Source organism: Gekko japonicus, unplaced genomic scaffold, assembly GCF_001447785.1.
Source record: "Gekko japonicus isolate JY-2015 unplaced genomic scaffold, Gekko_japonicus_V1.1 scaffold1257, whole genome shotgun sequence".
Lineage (NCBI taxonomy): Eukaryota > Metazoa > Chordata > Lepidosauria > Squamata > Gekkonidae > Gekko > Gekko japonicus.
The window spans coordinates 202288-224470 of NW_015163640.1; the positions used below are offsets into that span (position 1 = coordinate 202288).

At 45.8% G+C, this 22183-nt stretch overlaps 1 protein-coding gene across 1 annotated transcript in view; it reads right to left on the reverse strand.

Moving 5' to 3' along the window:
- Positions 1-22183, reverse strand: part of PAPPA (pregnancy-associated plasma protein A, pappalysin 1) — a 403905-nt gene that overhangs the window by 96473 nt on the left and 285249 nt on the right. Inside the window, exon 14 of the mRNA XM_015407600.1 lies at positions 10871-11039. Within this exon, the coding sequence (XP_015263086.1) occupies positions 10871-11039 (169 nt within the window). The remainder of the gene's footprint in view (positions 1-10870; positions 11040-22183) is intronic.

Genomic DNA, 22183 nt, shown 5'->3' on the forward strand with positions numbered 1-22183 from the left:
CCCCTGCTTGCGCAGAGGCTTTTGAGAAACTTAAACTGATGTTCACCTCTGAGCCAGTGCTGGCGCGCCCTGATGAAACTAAGAAATTCATTGTCCAAACTGATGCCTCGGATGTGGCAATGGGGGCCGCGATTTTGCAGGAGGGGGAGGATGGTCGTTTACATCCCCTCGCATTTGTGTCTAAAAAGTTTTCTGACGCTGAACGAAACTGGGGGATTTGGGAAAAGGAGGCGTCAGCAATCCGGCTGGCTCTCTCCACGTGGAGGCAGTGGTTGGAGGGGGCGCAACTGCCATTTGAAGTCTGGACTGACCATAAGAATTTGGAGATGCTGAAATCCCCCCGTTCTCTCAACGCTAAGCAACTTCGTTGGGCGGACTTCTTTGCTAAGTTTCGATTCACTCTTCGTCATTTCCCTGGGGCGGCGAATTCCCTGGCTGACGCGCTTTCACGCCTCCCACAACATGACAGTCAGCGTGAGATCATCATGGACTCTGTCTTTTCCCCCTCCCATCTGGGGGGGGCCGTGGTCACCAGGGCGCAAGCGCGGGCAATTCCACACTCTGATGTGACTACGCCTTCCCTTTTCCCTGTGGGGGGGGGCCTGGGTCCAGAAATATCTGTCTGCTTTTACTGCTGAGGATGATGCCTCCCTGAAAACGTTGCCAGATTGTGTCCGTAGCCCTGAAGGTCTGATTTATTCTGGAGACAAACTGTATGTGCCTATTTCAATGAGGAGGGAGGTGATGGAGTCTGCTCACGGTTCGAAACTGGCAGGGCATTGGAGTTTTGTTAAATCTCTACAACTCATCCGCAGACAGTTCTGGTGGCCACATATGCGCAAAGACCTCTTGATGTTTGTTCGGTCCTGCCAAACATGTGCCTTGACTAAACCCAGATTGGGCAAGCCTCCTGGTCTTCTACAGCCACTCCCTACTCCATCGAGACCATGGGAAGTGGTATCCATGGATTTTATTACTGACCTCCCTGCGAGCAAAGGGAACACTATCATTTGGGTGGTTGTTGATTTGTTTTCTAAACAAGCTCATTTTGTACCTTTTCCTTCCTTGCCTACAGCTCAGAGGTTGGCGAAATCGTTTATGTCTCACGTGGTGAAAATTCATCAATTACCTGCTAAATTAATTTCTGACAGGGGGACCCAATTTGTTTCTAAGTTTTGGAGGGAACTTCTTTCCATTTTAGGGGTGGAACAAGGGCTCAGCAGCGCGTATCATCCTGAAACTGACGGACAAACGGAACGAGTTAATCAGACCCTGGAACAATATTTGCGTTGTTTTACTAATTATCAACAGAATGATTGGTGTGAATTGTTGCCTCTTGCTGAATATTGTTATAACAATACTGTCCATAGCTCCACGGGCATGTCTCCTTATAAAGCTGTCTCTGGTTACGACAGCCCCCCCCTCCCTTTCTTGGAGGGGATGGGCCAACGTCCTGTGGGGGATGCTGATACATGGTGTATGTTCTTGCAAAAAGCATGGCCTCTGTTATGCCAAACACTTGACGCAGCCAAGGCTGCTTACAAGACCCAGGCAGACAAGGGTAGGGTGGTGGGGTTTGATCTGAAACCTGGGGATCTTGTGTATGTCTCAACCAAGAACATTAAGATGCTGCGGCCTAGCAGGAAATTGGGATGGAAGTTCATAGGCCCTTTCAAAGTGCGCAAAGTCATAAATGATGTGGCAGTTGATGTTGTTTTGCCTAAGAATTTACGTGCCTTGCATTCTGTATTTCACATGAGCCTGTTAAAGAAGGATCCTGGCCCGTCTCCATGGAGACCTGTAACTACTCCTCCTCCACCTGTCATTTTGGAAGGGGATGAACATTTTGAGATCGCTGATATCCTTGATTGTAAATTGAAACGTGGTAAACTCTGGTACCTTATCGAATGGGTTGATTTCGGTCCCCAGCACCGCGAATGGGTGGAAGAAGGGGATATTCGGGCCCCTTACCTGATCCGTAGTTTCCACAAGAGGTTCCCGGACAAACCGGGAGGTCTCCCGCCCAGCCCGGGAGATCTCCCCCCCGACCCGGGAGGTGTGTTGTAAGTGTATTTTAAGGGGGGCAGTATGTCAGCAAGCTGCCATTCTGTTTTCTGTGACCTCTGTGTACATATCCTTTCCCTGTTGCACCCGGCTTATTTTCTTTCCTCCTGCTCCTGCGTTGGAATGCACAAGATAACTGCTGGAGGTTGTGTGGGGGAGAAGATGCTGTAATGCTTGCCTGTTGCTTTTCTCATGAGTACTGCACCTGTGTTTTGTCTGATGTTCTGCCTGGTTCCCATGGACTGGGCGCGCAACCGTTTCATGAGCCCGCCAGCGGGAATGCTATTCATTGGATCTGTAGCTGTTTGAATTTCCTTTATTATGCTTGACCTAACTGTGTATCCCCAGTTCTAACAAAGAACGTGTTTGAGTATGTCTTCAACGCTTTGAAATAAATTTTGCTTTTCTTAAAACGTGGATTTATTCTCGATGCTTGGGGATCCAACAGGGATCCCTCAATTTTTGGGGCCACCCCCAGATGCTGGCCGGTGGGGTTGGAGGAAGCCCTGCCCCCAAAAGTTGTCCAGAGCCCCACTTGAAAGGAGCAAAGCCCATGCATGCCTGTCCTGCTAGCTGTGAATTTGCTGCTGGCTTGGAGCTCGCTCGTTTGAAGCAGGGCAGGTGCAGGTGGTCCCCGCTTTCCCTCCAATCTTTTAAAGGGAAGGTTCCCTTTAAATGGTTGGGGGAAAGTGGTTGGGGGAAAGTGGGGGGGGGCATGTGCACATGGCCCTGATGTGATGACGTCACTCTGCGTGATGCTGTCGCATTGGGGACGGCCCCTCCCAGCAAGCACCCCCAAATCCCCTGCTGGGGAGATAATAGGACCTGGCAACCCTACCCGTTTATCGAAAGGTTTTGTAATTAAGGTAACCAATTAGCCAAGGGCTTTAAAGATCAACACCAGAGTGTTAATCTGAGCCCAGAAACACATGGGCAGCTAATGCCATTGTTCCAAAACAGGTGTAATATGCTGAAATAATTAGGCCTTGTTAAGATGACAAGCCTAAAACCACAAAGGGAATTACTGGTCTCAGTCTTCTCAAACCTACTTTTTTTGGTAAAAGCCAGATAGGGATAGTGGGGCATTTAAACTTTTTCAAATGGTGTGGATAAGAGGGCAAAGATTCGCTGGACAGAGTTCTTCCATGGGCCCTGTCAGCAATTTCCCCCTTGCTTACTTCTGAACAAACGTGCTCATTTTGTTCCTGAGCTTCCTGGGAATTTCTCTGGGAAAGCTTGGGTCATTCCGAGCACCCTCCCCACACACACACGTTGGAAAAATGGGGAAAGCAACAAACCCTAAAACATTGGGAGATTTAACACACAAACCCCTGACTGTCCCAGAGGAACTAGTGGTAGGGAGAGCTTGTTCAGCTGCCCCGGAGATAAGATTGGGTATTATATGTTTGTTAAACAAATGCGCAAATAGCCTGGACAGTCTTGAGCGTTGTTTCCTGTTGGGGTGTCTGGGTCTTGGGGGGTATTTCTTAATATTTGTGTGTGTGTGTGTGTGTGTGTGTGTGTGTGTACGCACGCACCTGGAAGTCATGGCAACCTCTGGTGACTGACCCCTACTGGGGGCCTGGAGGATATTCAGAGAGGTGGCTGGGTCTTGTAGTTTCTGATACCTCCCACAATCTAGCACCCAGCATACAATGAATTTATTCCAAATCCCACCCCCAGTTTGGAAAACAGTCTCCATTACTAGGTACTCCTAACACCACTACATCCACAATCAGCACAAGCACTTATTATCACAAATGTTATGGCAGAAATGGGTTGACCCAGGGGAGCGAAAGGGTCTTTGCCCGGTGACTCAACATGGAACATGTGCATCTGCCATTTACCAAGGTGGACCATCAGGCTCAGCATTGTCTACTCTGACTAGCAGCAGTTCTCCAGCGTCTTGGGCAAAGAAAGCACCTAAAAGCAGGACTAGACTGTCCATTAGGTGCATCTAGGTGTTTGCTTAGGACAGCCCTGTCACCATCCCACGTTCCTACTCCAGGGGGGCAGCCCACAGTGAGCCTGCTCCTTCCCTCCCTCTGTCCAGGCCATTGGGCCAGATGTAGTACAGGGGAAGGGGGGGGGGTCATAAGCCTAGTAGGGCACCAAAAATCCTTGGGCCAGGTATGACTATGAGTGACATCAGGATCTTTTGCCTGTATGGCACATGTCCTAAGCCACATTTTCTAGCATTGTTATTAGAGGAGTGCAGAAAAAAATTAAGTTTCAAAGAAATAGATGTTTCAGCCAGTAGCACCTTTAAGAGCAACAAAGTTTAATCCTGGGTATAAACTTTCATGTGCATGTACTGAAGAAGTGTACATACACACGAAAGCTTATACCCAAACTTTGTTCAGTTGCTTCAGACCAACACAGCTACCCACCAGAAATAGATGTGCTGGGGGGGGGGGGTTCTCTTGGATCCCCTGAATAATGGGTAACAATGCAACATCCCCTACAGCAAAAAGAAGGTCTCCTCTTTTAGCAGGGTATTAGTACAGAAACCCAGTTTTCTGCTTCTGAATTTCCCTCTCCACAAGAGGCCTGCCACCGTGTTCTCAAGGCAGTGCACCTTCTTCTGTGTGCTGCCCACCGCAGTGCCTCTAATTGAACCCACATGAGGCAGGCCTTTTCTCTTCCTGGCATGATTGATGAAACCTTTACAGAGCATTAAGGAGCTGTCAGGTTTTAAATAGCACCTCCCGACCACAGTGGCAGTAGCAAAGAGAGAAAGAGATGACACCGAGCCACCAACCGAGCCAGCCAAGCGGCGGCTTTTGAGTAAAGGAGAAGGGGGGAGGAGGAGGGGGAGAGGCCAGTGCAGGGGAAACAGAGGAAGGAGTGTGGGGGGTGTCAATGAATGAAAGGGAAAGGGTGAAAGAAGGAGAGGAGGTATTAGTTCCAATAGATTATGGTTGGGGGGGTCGTTTATTGGCCAGAGGCAAAGCTCTCAGCAGTGCATGGGAAACAGTCCAAAAGAGCTGATATACTTCGTACATGGGAGAAAAGCGGGGATGCTGCTAAACATTTTAATCCTTCCTCTTTTGACCCTCAACTCCTAGTTTCTGGGATCGTGGGTTTTTTTAATTATTATTTCCAGGCTGTTTTCCTCACAACACATCCCCACCCCATGTATACATTTTTCAGTATTGTTTCTGGATTGATAAATCAGCACCACAGTAGATTGTATGTAGAAAGGAGGCACGTTTAATGTGTGTGTGGTGCATAAATATTGTACAAAAGCCATACAACCTGCCTACCCAGTACAAATGAAATCTACAAAGTGCACAGCAACAAGTAGAAAACTGAAAAGAAATGGAAGGAGAGAAAATTTGCTCCTCCCAAGAGAGAAGAGACAGATGTTATAAGGTGTGCCAAAACTGATGGGAATGCACACTCTGAGCCTGGAAAACACTTTAAAATACATGCCTGACTTTACCTTGTGAGTGACCCATGGGAGCCACAGAATGGGTGGCAAACCATCACCAGATTGTTTCCACTAGCACTTGAAGTCTAGACTGCCCAGTTCCTCCCTGCTCCCTCATTCACCTAAAGCCGCAACATTTAATTCATTATACTCCATTTGTACAGTATTTTCTTCACAATGCATGATGTTTGTATGCACATTTGTTTACTATACCATGCTGATTCACTGATGCAGAAATAATTCTGGCAATGTGCACATTTTACATAAAAATTCAGTGTGGGGGAATAGAAAATGGTGACAAAAATAAAGAATTGTGGATTTGATTGCTACAAGGGAAAAGTAAAATTGAAATGGGGATTGTGAGGTCAAAACTGTGGGGATATAAAATGCAAAACCCCTAGTTAAGAGTGAGGATGTTTTTGCAATGCTATTATTGTGCACCTAGACCTTGGTAACATGGGGGGGGGGAGAGATGCAAAGAAATTGAAAGATTTGAAAGCTGCATCAAGTTGCCTATGATTCAGTTCTGAAAATATTTTTTTTTTAAGTCTTTGAGTTAAGACAGAGTTCAGGAGGAGTGGGATTCAGGACAACAAGGAAACGAATGGGGGAAATCACACCCCCCAAGGGCATCCCTAATATATATATACTAGTTCTGAAGATGGAGGAACTATAGTAGAAAAACAAGAACAGAAAAGATGTTAAAAGTCAGGTATGGTGGGGAAATTGTTTTGATGTGCAACCTGTACTCTGGACAAGAAGCTACTATTAGGACAGAATATGGAGAAACAGAATGGTTTCCAATTGAAAAAGGTGTCAGACAAGGCTGTATTTTATCTCCATGTCTCTTCAATCTATATGCAGAACATATCAAAAGGAGAGCTGGATTAGATTTATATGAAGGTGGGGTGAAAATTGGTGGAAGGAACATCAACTGTTTTGAGATATGCAGATACCACCACATTACTGGCAGGAAACAGTGAACACTTGAAATAATAACTGAGGAAGGTTAAATCAGAAAATGCCAAAGCAGGATTACAGCTGAACATCAAGAAGACAAAAGTAATGACTACTGGGGCAATTGCACAACTTCAAGGTTGACAATGAAAAAACTGAAAAACTTGAACAGATTTTCTATTCCTTGGCTCCATCATTAACGAAAAGGGAGAGTGAAACCAAGAAATCAGAAAAAGATTGAGAATGGGAAGAGCAACCCTGATGAAGCTAGAAAAGATTCTTAAGTGTAAGGATTTGTTGCTGGTGAACAAGATCAAATTAATTAATGCCATAGTATTCCCGATCACTATGTATGGGTGCAAAAGTTAGCCACTGAAGAAAGCTGACAGGAGGAAAGTTGATTCATTTGAAATGTGGTGTTGGAGGAGAGTTTTCTCGTTGTCATGGACTGCCAAAAAGACAAAGAAGGGGGTTCTAGATCAAATCAAGCCTGAACTCTCCCTAGATGCTCAAATGACTGAGGCTATCATACTTTGGTCACATTATGAAAAGACAGAATTCACTGGAAAAGACAATAATACTAGGAAAAGAGGAAGAGTTAGGACATGGATTGACTCAATCAAGGAAGCCATGGCCTTCAGTTTGCAAGACATGAGCAAGGCTGATAACAATAGGGCATTTTAGAGGACATGAATTCATAGGGTCACCATACGTTGGAAGCAACTTGACAGCACTTAACACACTCACACACACACACACAATGGGAAAATGTAAACTGGATTGTGAGGATGAGGCAAGGAGAACTTGACTCCATAGGTAGGAGCAAGAAGCCCAAAATCAAGGATTCATTGAGGTGTGTCTATTGGTTAGGCACCAGGAGCCAGGATGACAAGTCCGCTCACATCAATGGCTCCAGCCAATGAAATGTGAAGAGATCCCTCAGAGCCAATGAAAAGTTTCTGATGATGTAGTCTGAAGAATTCAGGATCAGGACTGTTTCTCCAGGTAAGGTCATACCCTTGCAACCTGAAGGGGTGTGTGTGTGTGTGATGAACTTCCAGACAATTTCTAGCTCTTTTACACATTAAGCTGTAGGAGTGATCATAGTTCAGTGGCAGAACATGCTACATAGTCAGGGTTCTTATCCAATTCTTGGCATTTCCAAGTAAAGGCACTCAGATAGCAGGTGCTGGGGAGGAACTTTCTCTGCTTGAGTCCCTGGAAAGCAGCTTCCAGTTAAAGTAGACATCTAGACAAACTAGGTAGAAAACCACACCATATGAATGACAGGGATGTGAACCTCCAGGTGGAACCTAGAAATATCCCAGAATTATAATTTATCTCCAGACTACGGAGAAAATGGCTGCTTTGGAGGATGGACTATACAGCATTATATTCCTCTGAGGTCTCTCATATCCCCAAACATCACTGTCTCCAGGATCCCCCCCAAATCTTCAGGAATCTCCCAATCCAGAGTTGGCAATCCTAGCTGGAAGACCACATGTTTTGCATACAGAAAGTCTGAGGTTCAGCCCTTGGCATCTCCACTAAAAGGACTGCAGGTTCTGAAGAGCCATGGCCACTCAGAGCAGACAATACTGGGCTAGACAGCCCAATGGCCTGACTTTATATAGAATCATAGAGTTGGAAGAGGCTATATAAGCCATTTAGTCCAACCCCCTGTTCAGTGCAGGATCAGCCTAAAGCATCCCTGACAGGTGTTCATCCAGCTGCTGCTTGAAGTGGCTTCATATTGACAGGGGCAGTAGCTCAGATGTAGAGTGTGTGTGTGTTGCAGGCATAAGGTCCTACGTCCAAGCCCTGGAAGCTTCAGCTAAGAGAACTGAGGTAACATACTGCAAAAGTACTTTACCCAAGAGGCCAAAGAGCCACCTGAAACTGTAGGAAATTACACCAGACAAGACGGTCTGACTTGGTAAACAGCACACATTCAAGGTCCTAAAGTTCAGTGGAGAGGAGAAGAGAATTAAATAAGTACCCATTTGCCTTGCAAGCAGAGTTCCCTGATCAAAACCAGGCACGGTAACTGGCTCTGATTCCCCCGCCCGCCCTGTAAAGGGGCTCCTTGCCATTGAAACGATACAGTGACGTGGTAAAACATGTTGTGCCATTTTATTTGGTCAGTGGATTCTTGTGATCTCTGCCATTCAAGGCCCATTCCAAGTACTCTGTTCAATAAGTCAGGCTCACTGGAGAATTTGTTTTGTATTCTGCAGAAAAATTCAGCTGCCGAGAGGGTTCTGGTACTGGTGCCAATTAGCGTGAACGAAGGTGGGGTGGAGTGGGGGGAGGAAGAGGCCCCACTTGCAGGGTCTCTATTTGTTTGGTAGTTGACTTGAAAGGGCTGACTCATCTACCCCTCCCCACCAAACGTCTCTCCTCGGTGATATTATGACGGAGTTCGGTATATTTACAAAACATAGATCTCTGAGCATAGCCCACCTCTTCAGTAAAGACAGCAGGACTCTTTTGCTTAAACCTTGGGCTTGTCTTCTGCACAAAGAGCCAGTGATGTCCAGTGGACAGAGAGGAGTAAACAAGTGGAAGGGGTGGGGGGGAGAGTGGCTGCCAGCTCAGTCCTGGAAGGGACAAGAGGAAGCCAGTCAGGGGTGGGGCCGTGTCAGAGTAAAATCTGTCACAAGGAATGTCCAGATAGTGCCTTCGCTCTAGATGGAGACTAGAATGCTGCCTCTTGTTTGTTTGTTTTTTAAAAAATTAAAGACAAACCACAGAGTCTGAAACGGAACTAACACCTCTGCCCCAAATGACAAGCTGCCATATGCCACCCTCCCCACCTAGTCCAAAAAAAGAAGGTGTCATGAGCAGAGAGCAAGAAAATGGGAAGAACTTATGCTCTCCACCCCTGGTTAGCAACCAGGCCTCAACTGTTCCAGGTCTGAAATTGGTCCAAGGGTTGAGGGGCCAACGCCATCAGCTCTGCTCACTGACTCTGCCCCCATGGGAGCCAAGGCCACAGGGGAAGGACTCTGGAGCCACAACAGTAGCCTAGAGGATGTGCAATGACCTTATTCTGCTATTTTGAAGGGAGGTCTTTAAATCCTCCCTTCTCTGGCAGACTTGGAGGGGTTATCCTTCTGGGGAATGCTTTTGACAAGCTGATGTTTAATCGCTTAGATGTCAGAACATATATATATAAGAATATACACAAAAGCTGACTGGATGATCTAGTCAGCATCCTGTTCTCACAGAGATTAATCAGTGTGCTGGAAATCCCACCAGCATGAACACCAGGACATCCAATATTGTCCCCCAACTGCCACTAAATATGAACATTCTACTTAGTTGTCATGGCTAGCAGCCACTGGTGTACCGTCTTACCTTTTAAGGCCATCTAAACTAGCAGGCATCACTATATCCTGTGGCAGTGAGTTCCACACGTTAATTATACATTTATTCTTTCAATTGCTTAGAACTGTTGTTTTTAAAAATCTTTCTTTTATCTGATATCTGGTATCTGAAGAAGTAACGTCGGCATGTTGGTGATATCAGGGGGTGACCATCTGGATTTGGGGCAAAACTTTATGCTTTGATGCCGATTTTACCATAGAGTTTCACCCAAAATCCAGAGTGTCACCCCTGATGTCACTGACGTCACTTCTGGGTGACACAGGCACGTCGCATGCAACGTCGCTGTTTCAGGGGTAATGGGGGTGATGTCACTTCCCCTTCCCAGAACATCCCTTTCCTGCCTGCCCACCCACCCCCCCGCCTGCAGGCAGGCAAGAGGGACCTGACAACCCTAGTCAGTACTGTCTGTTCAGACTGCAAGCAGCTCTCCAGGGTCTCAGGCAGAGGTCTTTCACATCACCTGCTGCCTGGTCTTTTTAACTGTAGATGCCCAGGATTGAGCCTGGGACTTTCTGCATTCCAAGCAGATGCTCTGCGACTGAACTACGGCTCCACCCTAGAATGAAGAGGTAGGACGGACATTTTTGAATGCTTCCCTACAAAATCATTAAATCAAAGGGTAAGCTGGAACAGTTATGTTCGTTTTCTACTTGCAGGATCTTTTTCTCTTTTTTTAAACATGGCAGAGGATTAAAAGAAATAAGATTTCCCACCAGGTGTTGGTGCAGTCCATTCTACTGCTTATCGGGGTTAGTTGTTTTAATGCCTTTGGAAACTTGATTGCCCACTGTCTTGGGCACAGAAAGACTGAGAAAACAGGACATCAATACTTTAAATGAATAAATACCAACAAAATATAGGAAGCCGTGCATTTCAGAGGTACCCTTCACAGGCCTTCTCTCAAGTACTCCTGCCCATGGCACAGACTCAGAGCAAAGCACTGAACTGCCCGCTGAGGTATTGTGAGCTTTAAAAGCACATCCCGCCCACCCATTTGACAGTGGATGGTACATTCCTGTAACAGACCTGGTGCTTCACAAAGTTATCATCCCGCTGTATCTGGAGGACGTGGCCCGTTTTGCAAGTGACATTGCACTGGGCACCATTGTAGTGCCCCCTGCTGGTGCAAGTCACCACTGAGTTTTCAATCTCCAGTTCATGGCAGTCAGTGGCTTTGCAGGAATAATGGACGCAGCTGTCAAGAAAAATGGGAAAGTGCTAGATTAGTTCATTGCAGATACGAAAGGTGGATCAGTAATTCAGGGGACAAACAATGTTTCACAAGAACCACATGCCAGAAGAAGCCACTTTTATGTTAAATACTAAACAAAGTGTCTAAGAGCCTATAACATGCTACAAACATATCTTAGTTTGATACCTGTTGTGGCTTGCCTGAAAGAATATTGGGGAATTCAATTTGGTGAGGGTGCTGAGAATTCTGTTGGAAGTCTAGACTTCTGAATAGGACTTTCTCAGGGTCCTTGTGGAACAGGGAATCATACTTCAACCAATTGTTGCTGGCAATATATGTTTCATGATACTTTATTTTATTTCCTTAAGACATAAGTCTAATGTTTCATGATACTTTATTTTATTTCCTTAAGACATAAGTCTAATGAAGCAAAACTGTTTGCCCTAGTGCCATTCTGCAGTAAAGATAGGCAAGGTTCCCTGGGCCTATGATCTGTTTCGCTATGATATCAAAGTGCCCAGAGACAGCACACCTCTGAACACCAGTCGCTTTAGGGGCAGCAACTGAACGATTTTACAAAATTAATTAAACATGATGGTGGACTAGATGGATTATTGATCTGATCTTACATCTAAGCAATTATATTACAAATCAACCCAAGCTTATTCCTGTGCTACACCACAGGCCTTGGCACTTAAAAATAAATTATACACCGTAAACTAGCTGCACACTACCCAGTAAATCTGCATTTAGAATAAATCCACATGCCATAAACCAATACATATCACCAAACGTCAATATGCACAGAAAGGACCTAAACATATCAACTTAAAAAGCAACTAATCGATATATTCAATTGTCAACATGGCTCCATCTGTGGATACTTAAATCTGTAGACTGAGGCCATGAAGAGAGAAAGGACATACTTTTTTGCAAATCTGGGGGGACCTCCCAGGTCTGCATGAAAATACAAAATCTTTAAAATGGGGGAGGGGATTCCTCCCAAACAGAGGAACATTTTCTGCACTTGTGCAGACAATGCTCCTTCTCTGGCTTGGCAGCATCCACCCACCTTGCTGCATGTAGGAGATGTTGGAGGAGGGAAAGTGGCTGCTTGAAGAGGACAGCAGGAGCTGTCATAGCCCCCTGACTCCCTGAAGAGTGGTGGGGAGGACAGATGGGTAGACAGAGTGGCAGGGGAAGGGGTGAGCAGAGTGACAGGAAAATTAACAGATGGGGGGAAATCAGAGAGTGACCAGGCAGGCAGAGTAATACATGGTAGGTAGGCAGGCAGAGTGGGGGAAGAGGGAGGCAACTGAAATTCCCTCTCACTGCAATTTTGCCCGGAGAAGGACTAGTGGGAGCCTGAGCCACTGCTGCCACATCAGCCAGGCCTCTGAAGGAGTTGAGGGTGAATGAGTGGGCAGGGAGGCAGAGTAGGGGGGAGGGCAGCAGAAAAGTAAGCAGGGTGCTGCTGCCACCGGTATTTGCTCCCCCTACAAGTCTTGTGGGTCCTCACTTGTAAAGCTGTATTTTTTTTTAAAGTTCAATGGGGGTTTTGCTACACCAGAAGTTGCTAAACCATTCTGACCATACAAGGGGAGAAAAAAGTGTGTGAGTAGAGGGCTTTTGTGCTTAGGCCCAAACCATAATTTGGTAATGTTTAAGAGATTTTCATGCCATCTTTCCAGAGTCCAGCTATGGATACCTTATTACTCACTGCTTTGGCTCACCAGTTCCAATCAAGGAGCTGATCATTTGCCAAGCTGCTTCAAATGTATCTGAATAAATCTGGATGTTTCCATTTGTACCTCTAATTCTTAAAGGGCACTTCATTAAAGGAGGGGGATCCTTTTGAGATTTTTTGAACGGAGACTTACTATTTATGTATAGCATTTACAGCCCCCCTTTCTGGGCAGACAGGGATCTCTGCTTAAGTGTCTATCTGTGAACCTCACTAACCTTGCGGTCAGCCAGGGCTCCCAAGTACTTACCTTGATCCGGCAGGGGATATATAGTTCTTCGCGGGACCATTCCCGCAGGGAAAACACAGGCGCTGCACTATTCCGTCACCCAGATGTGACGTAGGCATGTAGCCGGGTGACGCTCTAGCAATGGGGCTGGAAACTCGATGGTACCATCGAGTTTCCAATCCCATTACCAGAGCGTCACCCAGCTACGTGCCTACGCCACATCTGGGTGACAGAATAGTGCAGCGCCTGTGTTACAAGCAAGAATCTTCCGGTGGGGACGCATGTGTCCCCCGCTGGTTCATAGGCAACCCTACTTGGCAACCCTACAGTCAGCCCCTTTACAGATAGTCGCTGCCAACTACATAAGTGCAAAAAAGCAGGCAATGCAATGTTGGTTCTTTATGATCCTGGGAGATACATGCCTCTTCTCTCATAATTGGCAAGTTCATGCAAGCATAAAAGTGTCTGCAAATTGATATAGATCAAAGTGGGCAGCCATGATGGTCTGAAGCAATAGAACAAAGTTAAGAGTCCAGTGGCACTTTTAAGACCAACAAAGTTTTATTCAAGGTGTGTGTGCACACGAAAGCTCACACATTGAATAAAACTTTGTTGGTCTTAAAGGTGCCTCTGGACTCTAACTTTGCAAATTATTTGTTATTTATTACAAAGATGTGACCTGGCCCTGTAGCACAAGCTTCTGCTGTCTTTCTTCCTTTTTTCTTCCTAGTACAATTTTATCCCACTCTTCCTCCACAATGCTTGGGGTAACATACATGATTCTCCTCTCCACATTTTACCTTCACATATGAATTTCAACTGGAAACACTGAGGCAACCTGGTCACAAATTCACCTTGCATGTAAACAAGAGAGTTTGTTTGAGGTAAATTCACCTGGGGATCATGTTTGTGCCAAACAAGCCCACAGTGCTTGGCAATTCCTAACTCCACCAGGGGCTTGTTGGGCTAAAGGGTGCTTCAGTCATAAGATGAAATTATGTCTTGGCACAACATGAAAATGTCCAGTGCTCACTTCCTCCCTCCTTTGCACCGTCTACTGAGTGACTTTAAGCATAGCACAAACCATAGTTTATTATGGCACACTAAAATCTGCACTCCCATTTTTATCTCTCTCTCTCTCTCTCTCTCTCTCTCTCTCTCTCTCTCTCTCTCTCTCTCTCTCTCTCTCTCAGCAGCTGTAAATTCAGAGATATCCACAGGCAGCAGCAATGGAGCCTCCACATGGCTAATTTCTATGGATTTCCCTTGATCTGGCCCCTTGTACTTGCCATTCCCCCCACACCATACTACCAGAGGACTTTTTTAAAAAGTCTATAATTGTTATATTGCTATAGCATTTTAACACTATAGAGATATAGCAATCACTGGCTGCGGTCACACGTAACAGAAGCCACACAAGTGAGACGGAAAACAGCCGGAGTTTCCGGGCGCGATCTCACCAGCACATCTGGGAAGCGTAGCACTCCCGTGGCTCAACCGAGGCTTCCAGCCGAAACTGCGTGGCAAAAAACTAGTAACTTGGAGGTACTAGTTTCCGGAAACTGCGGGGCAAGGGCGGGTGTCTGATCGCGTTTCCGGAGGCATCCGGCGCCCGCCCATGTCCCCTTGCAAATAAGGTGTGTTTTTTTTGGTCCAAGTCTCTGTGGATGCGCATGCGCACCCAACGGAGCATGCGCATTTGTCATGTACACAAAAATAAAAAACAAGTTTGCCGCGGTGCGCGCTTCTTCATTGCGCGCCGGCTTGTCCTGTGATCAGCACCTCTCCCTTGCCATGGAACCTCCACGGTACCTCCACAGGACCTCCACAGGAGATCTGATCGCGTAACTGCGCAGTAGTTTGCCCCAGGGCAAACAGCCACGCTTCTCCTCTGCAGTTTCCTGCCCGTGTGACCGGGGCCACTGATTATTTAAAACAAAAGTCCTCCAGTGCAGGGGGGGAGGGAACTGTTGCCTGTGGGATGCTGACACATATAAAAAGGCACTGTTGTAGGTGTGACCTTTAAAATGTGCAACTTCCCATCCACACAGCATGCAACACACTTGGAGTGCAATACTTACAGAAGGATTGTACCACACCAGGTTTGGGAAAGAACAGAGCAAAGCAGGGGGAAACCCTGGAAAGTGAACACTTAGAGGATGACATTGTGTCAGGTGCTCCCAAAAAAAGTGTTCCAATTTTGAAGCAAAGGTGGAACAAAAGGTGAAGAAACAGCCTTGGAAGAGGAATGAAATAATAGTTTGCCATTTTAGATGTAACAGAAATCTACTAATTTCATCCGAGCATATACAGGGCTGAGAGACATCACAAGCACAGCCCTCATTCATATAGCATCTAATTGTGGCTTGTTGTAATATATGAACCATCTCAGTTCAAGTGACTTATTAAGGCTGTGGCTCAATGGTAGACTTTATATTTTGCGTGCAGAAAGCCCCAGGTTCAATCCCTGACCTCTCCAGTTAAAAAAATCATTTTAAATATTCTGCCAGAGAATCACTACCAGTCAGAGTTGACAGTACTGAGCTTCAGCATTTGTGGGGATCACTGTTCCCAGGATCACTGTGAATTAGGGTTTCCAGTCCCCTGGTGGGGGCGGGGGAACCCCCACTTTCACGAGGGAAATCCCACCCTCAACTGACCTTCCTGGGCAACTTCCTGGCATGATGACATCACCTGGTAGTGACATCATCATGTCAGGGATGTCAGGGGGTAACGCTCTGGTTTGTGGCCAAAACTCTGGTTTGAAACCAAATTTACCATAGAGTTTTGCCCAAAAACCAGTGTCACTCTGACATGACGACATCACTTCCAGGTGACATCATCATGTTGGGGCCTGTAATTCTGGTTTTACTGGAAGTTGCCCGACATCACTTCTGGTCTCCCGGAAGGATGTCGGGAGCCCCCCACTGGCCAGGTAAGTGGACCAGGCAGCCCTACTGTGAATAGTGAAATCTACTAATAGAGGGTTCTCCTGCTTCCTAGCATCAAAACAACAAAGTTTCCTGCAAAGTTTAATGATGCAATGATTGCAGTGATGAAATACAGGCTGTATCAGGTGACTGGACTGTGAAGAAGTGAAATCACAACCCAAAAATCCATGGATGGTGAGGATCTACTGCAGATGGACCAGTGGTCTGATTCAGTATAATATTTTCCATAACAGTGCCAAGGATGAATGAGGATACGAACTCATTTCTTCTATTTTCAAAAACAAAAGAATCAACTCAAACTGCTGGGCCTTTTTTCTTAATCCATCTTCATGACAAAGGGAAGTTTATTTATTGATCATCCCTTCCTACATCTCTCAAGGACTACGTTTGAATAAGATTCTGAAAGATTCAATTTAGGTCTGAGACTCAAACGGGGGGGGGGGAATCTTCAGTTCTGAAGACTGAAAATAAGGGTAGATCAATACGGCAGGATGGATCAGGGCAGGCAGACAATTCGGGAGCAGATCTTAATGAATGCTGACGTTAGCAAGGAGTGGGCTGCATTGTTATTCTATAGCACTTTCTGGCGTGCAGAGGGAATTACAACTCACTCTCCTCTCATATATCCTCACAACATTCCTTAGGCTGAAAGACAGCAGCTTGCCCAAGGCTATGCCTAGGGGCCTTTCCCCCTTTCTCTGTGAACCTCTTTTAGCAGAACACACCAAGCTCATTTTAATGTCAGTTTGGATAAAAAGTGGATTTACATTCACACTTCAAACCTGATGCACTTCTCCCAGTCACCTGTGAATGGATGTATTCTTTCTCAAATTTATTATAAGCGTACCTAAGCACCAAAGATACATTGAGTCAGGTATATTGTCACACATGGTTAGAAATATACAGATATGCCATTTTTCATTTTCTTTGGTAAGGTTTCCTACATGGCAGTTGTGAGTCTTTTCTTTTTGCCCATTTGTATTGCAAGTGTATTGCAACTATGGCAGGTCCTTAAAGAGATGGGAGTACCAGACCACCTCACATGTCTCTTGAGAAACCTGTATGAGGGCCAAGAAGTGACAGTTAGAACTGGATATGGAACAACTGATTGGTTCAGCATAGGAAAAGGAGTACGACAAGGATGTATCTTGTCACCTTGCTTATTTAATATATATGCAGAGTACATCATGCAAAATGCTGGCCTGGATTAATCACAAGCGGGAATTAAGATTGCTGGGGAAAAGATCAACAACCTGTCAGCTAGCTGCCATTGTCATTCCGGTTCCTGTTCAGTCTTCTTCTTTCCCCCCCCCCTCGTTCCTTGTTTACTTGAGTTATGTTTTGTAGTCAGCGGAACTCGCCATGGTCGTGCAGCTGGTAGTAGGAGGAAAGCTTCGCCTAGAGTGTTTTGGGTATCTAGCCTGTGAACTGAACTGTGTTGATATTGTAGAACTGTTACGTTCCCATGCAATGGGCGCGAATTGTATGTTCTATTCCCGCCAGCGGGAAATGGGCTCATTGGTCCTGACCTGGTTCAAATGTCTATATTATGCCTTCCCTGGTCACCTGTAGTTATTCCTAACAATGTCCTGTTCTGGTTAAACCAACGCTTTGAAATAAACCTTGCTTTGTTCTTAAACGTGGAGTTATTTTGAATGCTTGGGATCCAACACAACCTCAGATATGCAGATGATACCACTCTAATGGCAGAAAGTGAAGAGGACCTAAAGAGCCTCTTGCTCAGGGTAAAAGAGGAGAGCGCAAAACTGGGCTTGAAGCTCAACATCAAAAAAACTAAGATCATGGCATCCGGCCCCATCACTCCTTGGCAAATAGAAGGGGAAGTTGTGGAAGTAGTGACAGACTTCACGTTTCTGGGATCCCAGATCACCGCAGACTGTGACAGCAGCTATGAAATTAAAAGACGCCTGCTCCTTGGGAGGAAAGCGATGGCGAACCTAAACAGCATGATAAAAAGTAGAGACATCACCCTGCCAACAAAAGTCCGCATGGTCAAAGCAATGGTATTCCCAGTAGTCATGTATGGCTGCGAGAGTTGGACTATAAGGAAGGCCGAGCGCCGAAGAATAGATTCTTTTGAACTATGGTGCTGGAGAAGACTCTTGAGAGTCCCTTGGACTGCAAGAAGATCAAATCAGTCAATCCTAAAAGAAATCAACCCAGACTGTTCCCTGGAAGGCCAGATAATGAAACTGAAGCTCAAATACTTTGGCCACCAAATGAGAAGGGAGCACTCACTGGAGAAGACCCTGATGCTGGGAAAGATTGAAGGTCAAAGAAGACGGGGACGGCAAAGGATGAGATGGTTGGACAGTGTCATCGATGCAACGAACATGAAATTGAGCCAACTTCAGAGGATGGTGGAAGACAGGAGGGCCTGGCGGGAGCTGGTCCATGGGGTCGCGAAGAGTCGGACTCGACTGTGCGACTGAACAACAACAACAAAATTGCAAGTGTCCCCAATTTGTTCCTATCTTTTACACCATTTATACTATATGGTAGTTATATGTAATTAATGCCAAAAAAGGGGGAAGCTGTATAAATTTAGTGGGGAAAATTCTGTATTTGCAAACAGAAAATGGCACAGTTATACAACTCACTGGCCTGCGTCTTACAAAAGAAAAAGAAAATCGGAGTCGGGATTTTTGAGTTGAACCAGCTGTGTACCTGCAAAATATTATTCTGTAGACTGCATTTTTTTTCTTCTGGAGAACAGGTGTACCAGCTGTGGGTAGGCCTGGGAATCTTTGCAATAGGAAATGCAGTGTGCATGAATGGTCATAAAGCACATCAGCTGGTGCAGTAGTAATAACATGAAATCATGACAGTGAAATTAGTTGTGCTTATGGAGAACAGTACACTGCTTGCAAATGACCAGTTTACATGTTATTTTTGCCTTTTTATGTATGATGATATAATCTCATTTTGACCTCTTTGTAAGCCACCTTTGATCCCTATAAAATTTCTAATTAATTGACTGATTGATTGATTGTAATGGCTTTGGGGGATTCCATGTCTGTCAGTGCTAATACATCCATATTCTCCCAGCCACTACGCCTGCCTTGTTTCATTTACTATAAAGGCGGATACCAGCAAACACTGCCTGTGCTCTTGCCTCCTGGGAGGTCTCTTCTCTCCCCAGTGGATCTTCAGCACTGCTGACTGGCAGTGTTTGTGCTGTGAGGCAACTCGTGGCTGCTTGGACTCCTTCCTATCCCAGACAATATCAGTGCTTAGTGCCTGCTTCCTTTTTTGTCTCCCATCTTTTATCTCCCTCCAATGCATCTTGGGAGTTTGCTAGGCAACCTCCAAGATGGCGGCTGAAACCTCATGGCAGAGCACTGCAAGATCTCGCTTTTCTTAATCATTTAAAAGAAGAAGAAGAAGAGATTGGATTTATACCCTGCCCTTCACTACCCAAAGGTGTCTCAGAGTGGCTTACAACTCCTTTCCCTTCCCCTCCCCACAACAGACACCCTGTGAGGTAGGTGGGGCTGAGAGAGCTCTGACAGAAGCTGCTCTTTTTTCAAGAACAGCTCTTATCAGAACTACGGCTTGCCCAAGGTCATCCAGCCAGGTGCAAGTGTAGAGGAGTGGGGAATCAAAGTCGGCGCACTTAACCACTACACCAAACTGGCTCTCAAAGGATTTCAAAGAAATTTAAAAGTACCTTTAAAATAAGTTTTCAGATTTTTCTGCAAACCTGGGGTCTGTCTCAGATCTGTGGAGAAATCTCCCCTACCTGAACACGCCCTCTTTCTGTGCATTGATTAATTGCCACTTTGGGGTATGTTAGAGTTAGATATATTAAGTGTACAAATGATGGAAAATATGTATAACTGCAACAAACATTGGGCATACGAACCATACAATGTGTATATGTGGTGCAAACAATTCTACAAAACAAATGGGAAAAACATGGAGAATTGAAACTGCAAACAAAAGAAATGGATCTAAAAACAAAACAAAACAGGGAACATTCACTCATCACTAGAGTGGAGGTACGTTAGAGGATCCCCTCATATGGGGCACAAAATCTGGTATAGGAACAACTCAGTGCTAACAGAGAGTGTTTTATGCCTGCAGCTATTTATTTGTCTATTTTCATGCATCCATCTAGTGTGAAAACACAGCCCAATTTCCAGCAGTCGGCTCTTAGATGCCCTGACAAGGTAGATAACAATAAAATATGGTTCAGGGCAACTGGGAAAAGCAAATGTACTATTATCAAAATACTTAATATACAGAGCAGTGATATAACAATCTAGCAAGAAAAACAAGCATTACATGTACCATACTAAAACCACACAATGGCCCCGGTCACACGGGCAGGAAACTGCGGGGGGGGGGGAGCGTGGCTATTTGCCCCGGGGCAAACTAACACGCAGTAAAGCGATCAAACCTCCTGTGGAGGTTCTGTGGAGGTACCGTGGAGCTTCCGTGGTTACGGAGAGGCGTCGATCACAACACACGCCTGCGCGCAACGAAGAAGCACGCGGCGCGGCGAACTGGTTGTCTTTTTTTGTGTACACTACGAATGCGCATGCTCAGTTGGGTGCGTGTGCGCAACCACGGAGACTTGGGGGGAAAAAACCCCTTCTTCGCAAGGGGACATGGGCGGGCACCGGATACCACCGGAAACGTGATCAGACGCCCGCCCTTGCCCCGCAGTTTCCGGAAACTAGTACCTCCGAGGTACTAGTTTTTTGCTGCGCGTTTTCGGGAGGAAGCCTCCGTTGTGCCACGGAAGCGCTACGCTCCCCAGATGTGCTGGTGAGATCGCGCCCGGAAACTCCGCCTGTCTTCCGTATCTCTTGCGTGGCTAATGCTGCGTGTGACCGCAGCCTAAATTTATTTATCTCTGCCTGCCTATTTACATATCTCCATCTCTGCCTGCCTGCCTGCCTGCCTGCCTATCCATCCATCCATCCATCTATCCATCCATCCATCCTCCTTCCAAGGAAAGGAAGCATTATTTTCATACTCAATAAGAAGCCAGCATAGAACCAAAAACAGCAAAAGTAGGGGCTTCCGGTCATGCCAAGATGGCGAATTAGAGCACTCCCGCGAATCTGCGGGGTGGTCGACGGCTTCTTTTGACAGTTTGGGCGGTTTCCAGCCCAACGCAACGTCTCCCGGAGAGGGGAGACAGCAAGCAGGCAGTGCTACCAAAGTGGGAGTTGAGATTGGCTTGATTGAGCTTCGGAAGAAGCTTTTATCAGGCTTTGATCTCCTCCCCCGAAGAGGGTGAATTGCCAATCAGCACTCCAAGAGCCGATCGAGTTGGGATACCAACATAAATCCGTCGTCAGCCGACTTCTTTAACAAGGGGAACCGTGAGTGATTGAAAAGAAGCAATGCATGACCCAAGATAAGCAAACTAGATAACAAAGACGCTCCGCTTACCGAGACTCTGTTGTTATTTAAATCTGAACGAGCGGATGAGCGGGTGGCAAGCTAATTGTCCCAGTGATTAACTCCGGAAAAAATCTGAGTTGTTTTTAGACTGTAAAAGCGGAAAAATAGGAATTGTTGAACATTCCTGTGGCTACTATAAGATAGCGCATAGCCGAAAACGAAACTGACGGGAAGTATCGCGGGAAGGAAAGGGCTGGTGTCAGAGCGAAAACCTTCCGGAGAAGATCAAACAGAGAGGCTGAAGCCTAGACGTGAGTCGGGAAACCGGAAGGTGATCGGAGATATTAAGGTGAGGAACCGGATATGCAAGTAAGCGCATAGACGGGACCCGGAACTGCAGAAACTGACCTACTCTACCCGGAAAACCATAGAGGCTTTGCGCCTGACATTTTGAGGAGGACTCAATTTTGATTTGCTTTTTTACAACTTTATAAGTGATAGAGGAAGGCGAAAAGAAGGGGATATGTTTAAGTGCTTATAAGGATATGATACAAGCCGCAATGGAAGCAATGGAAAAGAAAATGACTGAAGCAATTCAATTGATGGGAACTCAAATAGAAAAACAACTAGAGACACAAATAGAAAAACAAATGCAAGCGCATCTGAAGCATCTAGAAGAAGCCCAGGAAAAGAATGTAGCCGCACTAAAAGAGCTGGTCACAACAGAAGTAACTCAGATGAAGAAAGAGGTAGAGGAAGTCAAAAAGGAAATACAAGTTACTGCAACCAAATCAACAGAGATGGAAGAGAAGATACAAGAAACGGAAAAGAAACATGAAACATT